At 44.7% G+C, this 7,869-nt stretch overlaps 1 protein-coding gene across 7 annotated transcripts in view; it reads right to left on the bottom strand.

Moving 5' to 3' along the window:
* Positions 1-5,501: 5,501 nt before the first annotated feature.
* ADGRF5 (adhesion G protein-coupled receptor F5) overlaps positions 5,502-7,869 on the bottom strand; it is a 104,950-nt gene continuing 102,582 nt past the window's right edge. For all 7 annotated transcript variants that reach the window (XM_060021698.1, XM_060021697.1, XM_060021699.1 and 4 more), the window contains one exon: positions 5,502-6,238. In XM_060021698.1, the coding sequence (XP_059877681.1) occupies positions 6,159-6,238 (80 nt within the window). In that variant the 3' untranslated portion in view covers positions 5,502-6,158. The remainder of the gene's footprint in view (positions 6,239-7,869) is intronic.

The raw sequence follows: 7,869 nt of genomic DNA, 5'->3' as shown, positions 1-7,869 counted from the left end.
AACGTATTCGTAGGAAGCATGCTTTTCTTCCTGTTTATATGAATAAACTTCATAAAGCCAGGGGGAAAGGTCTTCAAAATACAAAACTAAACAATTTCCTTTCCAAATGATGTATACATTATCTTTCAAAGAAAAACATCAGGGTAGGGAATTCCCTGGCGGTCCGGTGGTTATGGCTGGACCATAACATGTTTCCAGTGCACGGGGCACGGGTTCCATCCCTTGTCGGGGAACTAAGATCCTGCTTGCCGCGCGGTGCAGTCAAAAGATAAATGTAAAAATGTGCACACACACACACAAAAACAAAAGAAAAGGAAAACATCAGGGCAAAAGAGCAGACAATTCCAGACAAAGTCCTGTGACCCATGCAAGCATGTGATGGCAGGTTAACGCCGTGAGAGAGGGATGCGTCTCCTGAGGTATGAAAACGTTTCCAGTTCCAGGCACGGGCTGCAGGTGGCAGCAAGTCATTGGTGGAGGTGGGGTGAGAAACTTTGAGGATGAGAAGTGCCCAGCATAGGAGGAGCACTTTGACTTGGTTTTTAAGGAGTGGGAGGTCAGATGAACAAAAGCTTAGAGAACAGGCCAGCACCTGTGTACTCAGATCTCTGCCCTGTTGGCCTAAATGTCAAACGTACTTTAGACTGAGTACATTAGAGCTCCTGGGCTCACTCTACCTGCCACACCAGACGCACACCGCGTGGGGAAGGCTGTCTGCTACGGAGCTGTGTGCCTCTTTTCATCTGGACAAATCAAGCTTTCCCACATGGCACTTTTCCTGAATTTCCACACAGCTGGAAGCCATCCCCTTGGGAAGGGTGCCTTCTGTCACATTTGCATATTCAGCAGACAGAATAACGTTGACATATTTGCAGCACACAAGCCTTATTACTGATACTGCCAGAGAGACCCTTTGCAGTGTGATTACTCTTATGGACAAAGGAAAGTTTGCAGGTCACATATCTGCAGCTTAGGCCTCATACAGATTCTACAGAGCAGTGCTGGGTCCTTAACTTTTTTTAAATTATTAATTTATTTTTGGCTGTGTTGGGTCTTCGTTGCTGTGCTTGGGCTTTCCCTAGTGGTGGCGAGCGGGGGTTACTCTTTGTTGTGGTGCACAGGCTTCTCACTGCGGTGGCTTCTCTTGTTGTGGAGCATGGGCTCTAGGCACGCGGGCTTCAGTAGTTGTGGCACACGGGCTCAGTAGTTGTGGCGCACAGCTTTAGTTGCTCCATGGCATGTGGGATCTTCCCGGACCGGGGCTCGAACCCATGTCGCCTGCATTGGCAGGCGGATTCTTAACCGCTGTGCCACCAGGGAAATCCCTAACTTTGTTTTTTTAAAGAATCTGAAGAAATAGCTTGTATCATCTTCTCCCCAGCACTGGGAGCCGGACCTGTGACTCTGATGAGATGTCACTCCCATGAGTAGATTACATCACAGGGCAAAGGTGAAGGAATTCTGCGGATATAATTAAGGTCCCTAATCACCTGGCTTTGAGTTAATCTCAAGGGAGATTATCGTGGGTGGGCCAGACCTAATCAGGTGAGTCCTTTAAAAGAGGGTCTGGAGATCAGAGACTGAAGAAGTCACAGAGATTCAAAGCAGCATAGAAGCTCTTCTGTTGACTTTGAAGAAGCAAACTGCCTTATTAGGAGAAGACCACATGGCAGGGGATGGTTGGATGCCTCCAGGAGCTAAGGACCTCAGTCCTATTAACTGCAAAGAATAAAATTCTGCCAAGCAATCACTGAGCTCGGAGGAGGACCCCAGCTTTCAGATGAGACCGCAGCCCTGGGCAACAACTTGAGTTCAGCCTGATGAGACCCTGAGCAGAGGACCAGGTTAAGCCATGCCCAGAAACTGCGTGATAACAAACAGGTGTGGTTTTCAGCTTCTAAGTTTGCAGTAGGATGTTACAAAGCAGTAGAAAACGAATACAGGAAATACAGGACCGTGTTGCAGAAATATCTGTTGCTAACAGAACCCATGGGGCTCTGTTTTTGGCTGTCCATGAAAATTCCAACCAAGCCACATCCAAATGTCAGAACAGACATTTGTTTATTTGTTTCCCAGACAGTCAGGTCCTGAAAGCATTACTTCCAGGTCCCCTGTTTAAAGCCTCTTAAGCTTCTGGACTCCACATGCTGAGTGGGAGTGTGGATGGTGTGAGGAAAGACATCAGCTCTGTCAGCCAACTGAGCTCAGCTGTGAATTTCTGACACCCCTCACCCTCGCCCCCATACCTGGAGAATAGATGTGACCATTCACTGAAGAAGACGGAATTAAATTCTGGTGGACGTGGGGAAGCCTGAAACAACAGCAGTAGCCTATTCCAAGAGCACCGACAATTTATATAAAGAAAACTTCACTCGATCTTGTTAGATTTTTATTGTTATAAGCACAGAAAAGACACAGAGCTGTATGCTGGCATGCTATTAAGACACGGCTGAAAATCCCAAGTCATAAATTAGAAACCTGTAGCATCTCATTCCAAAGCTAACATCTTTGAAATGATGAGACACTATTTTCACTGGCGTTCAGAAAATACATGAGAGAGACAGATCCACTGAAAGCCCCTCCTTTATTTTGGACACTCAGGGAATCAGAGTTCTGTTGGCCTGGGTTATTGACTTTCTCTTAGGGGTGCAGAGCCCCATTTAACATCACCTTCACCTGCCACAAATAAAATGCATTCCACCTACATGGCATTTCTATGGCCACACTTGTTTCCTTTTGTCTTCTCAAATGGTCGTGACTTTCTGTTCCACTTGCCTCAGAATAACTCCTTCCCCCACCTCTGTTCTTGCTGGTTGCTATAATCTTTCTCGTCTCCATGAAACTTTTTTTTTCAGTCTTCCAACCTCTCTGAAGGTCCCTAGATAAACCACAAAGGGCTATGACTTCCCACAGTGTTTCTTAATTTCTGGCCTTAGCAACCTACATCCTGAAATCCCCATGGACCTGTATTTACCTCTTTCTCCAAGTAAACAGTAAGGCATGGGAAGGAGGATGGCAGATACATGACTCATTCAACAGATGATGTGTTGCACTGGCCTTAGAATATTATACTGGGCTTAGAATATTTCTGTAGTTTATATTCATTGCTCATTGGTGAATGCTCCAACCTCTGAAGCATTAGCACAGATTCCTTTGCAAGAAACTGACTTCATAGAACATCCCTTAATGCAAGAAGGTTTTGGCCCATGGAACGGACTTTATACACTGAGAGATTTCAGGGACGTGGGGGAAGTATTGCCCACTTTCCAAGTGAAGTTGACCCCATATCTCACTTTGTATCAATACCAGAGCCCATGTTCTCCCTTCCCTCGGAAATCTGCTGTGAAAAGCCTCGGAATCCTTGCTGATTGAGAACTGGTGACCTTGGGGCCAAGCACAGCTCCGGCTTTCATGTAATTTACAGATTCACGGACCACTGTTTTTTACAATTTTGAATTCTGTTGCTTATTTTAGGATCTTGGCAAAGAGCAGTGGCTGAACTATGTGTCTTGCAGTTGAGCAGAAAACCAGCAGTTATTGTATTTCTCCAACGTTTTGTTTGTATAGCTTTCCTGGGACTTGGATCCGGCGCTGTGACTTGAAAGGTGGGAGGTACGTGCACACCTGTGTGTGTGTGTGTGTGTTCGGGGTAGTGAACGTGCCGCCCCCATGGTAATCAACGTGGAGAGAGAGCCAGATCCACGTCCTGGGGAGCCCTGCTGAAGGCTCCTGTCATTACAGAGGTCCCCTCCACAAAGTCAAACACAATGATTCCCAAAGGATCCCTACAGAAGTGGGTGGAAGGTCAGTGTTTCTTGTCACTTTGTGGTTTTGAACACGAGACCCACAGCCTCCAGGGTGCTGTGCTTTCCTTGGCCGATCACATCAAGGTGGCCGTGCTAACATACTGTCTAACCCTGCCTCAGTCCGCACTGATAGAACCCTAGAGGCCACAGCAGCAACGCCGTGCTTTCCCTAATAGCTAAATCTAATTCAGTTCATCCTCCTAACCGCTGGGTCTGTCTTCTAAGTACCAAACTCTGCCCAAAGTTGATCATTCCCTGAAAAATGTTAAGGCTGACAATCATTTCCTTTAGGGACTTTAAATAATGAACTATTCAGCTGGGATAATGATGTGACAATTTGCAGGCAAATGTGGGCGTAGATGTCTGCGTCGTTTGTGAATAGGTATGAAAAAAGAGTTCATTTCCTTGAAACATTAGGACTTCTGTCTCACCTCCACCTCTCCATAAAGAAAAGAGAGATGAAAATGGAATTTAAAATTTAAAATAAACAGAAGAGATTTTAAAGAGTTAAAACATTTACAGAATACTCTTTCCAACCTCAATAAATAAATGGTTGCTGAATCTCGGACTCTTTTGGCCTTTCTTCCTGGTGGTTGGACCCGTTTAAATTTGTCCTTATGAAGACCACACAACCCACATTTTCAGAGAAGCCCCACATTTTTATTCTGTTTCACTGTCTCCCTGGGATCCGACTTTGATTTGGAATGTACGGTTGCTGTGGCTACAGTACATGGTTAACATTTTTTTCTTAATTAATTTATTTATTTTGGCTGCGTTGGGTCTTTGTTGCTGTGCACGGGCTTTCTCTAGTTGCGGCGAGCGGGGGCTACTCTCCATTGCGGTGCGCGGGCTTCTCATTGTCGTGGCTTCTCTTGCTGCGGAGCACGGGCTCTAGGCACACGGGCTTCAGTAGTTGTGACGTGCGGGCTTAGTTGCTCCGCGGCATTACGTGGTTAACTTTGATAAGGATGCTATTTTAATCTTTGTATTTTTATGAAATGCACACACACAAGCAAAATACACACATGCACATAATTCACAAACAATCTTCACCATCTGTTCATCAAGGTAAAGTGTCATCAGAAGCACAGACTAGCTGGTTGTAAAATTTCTTTCTAGAAGATTTCCAGGTGGTTGAAATAAACACGAATTAGACAGTAGAAAACTCTTAATGTATATTGGTCTAGGAACTTAGGAACTGAAAGAATTAATACATAGAGAGCTATACAACACACCCAGGGCCCCTAAATCCACAGTAACTACAACAATAATAATATACAATGCTGTAAGGTCATGAAAATCTATTCTATCATGCACAGAAAAGTACCTGGTTAAAGCTGTTAATATATGACAGTAGAGGGGGGTTCTGTATTTCAGTGCAATATATCACATTTGGAAATGAATGGATATAAAAATATATTTTTTTTGCTTTCAAAAAGTGGAAGCAAAACATAAGCCTTTTCTGCTAAACTATAAAAGTGTAATCAGCAGTTGGTCTGCTGTGATCTAATAAGGCATGGCCATCACACTTTCTCTGTCTATTCATTCCACTTAGCTCCAACCTTAACATACAGTAGCATATATGTATATGTTTAGCATCAGGAGAATCATGTCTTCTTCCATGAATTTCTTGTAAATATTATCATCCACTTGAAAGCATCTTTGATATAATTTCCTCCCTAATTTTTTCATTGCTTTTGTTTTTTTTTTTTGGTCCCTCTTAACTAAGGAAATACCAGGAAGATATTGAAGTTTCTCCACGGCTAATTTTCCATTTCCATTTTGGAGTCATTTTTGAATTTTCAGTGTTGCAGCACCTGAGAAGCAATTGTATTAGGTCATTAACATGGAAATCTTAAAATATGGTCCTTATGTTGTTCTCTATTTTTTTTCTTTTCCTTCTAGTTTCCTCCATCTCTCCCTTCTTTCTTCCTTTCTTCTTGCCTTCCTTCCTTCCTTCCTTCCTAGAATTCACTGAAGTATTTCCTAGGTCCTAGCCTTTCACTTATTATTTTAATCAAAGCTTATCTTTGGGCCCAGGGTGTGAAAAGTAAAAATGTCTCTGAAATTCTATTTTACAATATAGACAGAGAAGTTGGCTTGAGTTTCACTTAAATACTATACACATTCGGTATCACACAAGGGGTGGGGGTAGGGCTGCAACATAAATGTAACAATTCCTTTTAGTCTGTATTTACAAAAGAAAGCCCCTTCCCTAATGAAAAAGTCTCTTCGGCATCTGTTCCCTGAAGCCTGCGGAGAAAACATTTTATCCATGGCTTGGAAAAGATCTCTTTTTCAGAGAACGTCCACTGTTCCCCAAGAGGTTCCATGGGCTGGATTCTCCTGTTCTTAGTTGAGCAATGAATAAGCACTGGATGTGTTTTCCAGGGATGAGCTGGTTATTTCCGGGGTGGAAACATTGTATGTTCCTGAAAAACAGAACAGCAGCTCAGCTGAAGGCCAAGTCTTCATGATTACCAGGGTGTGAACCTCTGCTCATAGACCAGGGGGCGCTCTACTCCAGGAGCCAGGTAAGCTCAGGCCATGCCTGGATAGGAACACATGCCTGCCCTCCTCCCCAGACCCAGAAGTCCTGGAGAACAAACAAAGCTGTTCTCAAGCATGCGTGGCGGCCGACAAGACAAGCACTAACTATTTCACATCATACCAGCAGCCAGATTTCTACAAAAGACAGGGAGATCGCGACAGGGGCAGCCCTCTGCATGCCACCACATGCACTGGCTTGGGGGCATCCGTGGGAGGGAATATCCCTGGTCCCTTTGGGTTGGTGTGACTTTGGGAAGCTCTTGGGAGGGGCCTGGGGACTGAGCTGGGCAAAGGGAGAAAAGGAAAGAAAAGAGAAAATTACAGGAGAAGAAAAGGCAGGACCGAAAAAGCAGCAGGAGTCAGAGAATGCCAACAAGAGCGCTGAGGATGAGTGTAGCAGGGCGGGTGGCCCGCGAGCTACTGCACAGGCTCGTGTCAGCAGGGGGGTGGGGGCTGAACACGGGGACGGTACGGGCTGTGTGTTGGGCAGGGGAAGCGACACAGTGCCCCACCCTACCATCAGATGGGCGGACTGCCACGGCTAACAAGGTTTCCATCATTGCCTGGGGGGCCCTTTGTCGCTGCTGACAACACAAACCAAAGTTACAGTGATTATGGAAGCCTCAGATAGGCCAACCTGGATCTGCATTAATGACCCTGAAAGGCTAAGAGGCAATGGCCAGGGCTCTCAGGCCCCGAGACCTCGGGAACAGGACCCCGACTCTTGACCTGACTGGCTCAGAAACAATGAACACGTTTTACTGACCTCACATATTGCATAATTCTGATTCTGTGGAATCGTTTCATAGAGTTTTCACTGTTCTTGCTTTAATGCAAACGATAAACATGATCCAGGGACAGTGCTGGCCAAAGGGAATAGTTCTAACAGACCCTGGAGATCTGATCATTTCACAACAGGTCCAATCAAAAGTGAAGGTCCTCCAGTTTCACGAGCAATGCATCAAAATGAAGCTCAAAACACCAAGTTCTCTGGAGTTTCAATAATTAATAGGCATTCTCAAAATTTGCTTTATATGAAAAGCTTTAGTCAGGAAGGCTTTTGATACATTTGATACATGTCTTCATTTGTGAGATTTGTTCAGTTTTGAGGAGCTGAAAGGAAGTCTGGTGCCTATTTTCCTAAGGGGAGGAGGTGGTGGTGACATGGGACAGGAGTTTCAGCTTGCCAGAATAGCTGAAACCCACTGCCCAAAGTCATTAACATTCTTTATCTTATGTCTACAAGGAGGAAACGTTCACTGCGCCATGCCCCTCACAGAACAGCTAACTTGGGTGATCCCTCATATGTTTGCAATTTTATAAATGTCGATGTGTAAAAGAACACTCCAAAAAAAGAAAAGGGGAAAAAAAAGGGAAATGAAACTCACAGCATGGGATCCTATGGTAGGATTCTCTAAATATATTCTTCGCTGCCCGGTAACCCATAAACATGACCGACCTATTCTTATATAACAGGAATAGAAGAGAACTCCGTGTTTGACCAGGCCAGCAA

The sequence above is a fragment of the Delphinus delphis genome, chromosome 10 (assembly GCF_949987515.2).
Source record: "Delphinus delphis chromosome 10, mDelDel1.2, whole genome shotgun sequence".
NCBI classification, from domain to species: Eukaryota; Metazoa; Chordata; class Mammalia; order Artiodactyla; family Delphinidae; genus Delphinus; species Delphinus delphis.
Note: the sequence above shows the minus strand (reverse complement) of the source record. Positions and strands in the feature narration are given on the sequence as shown.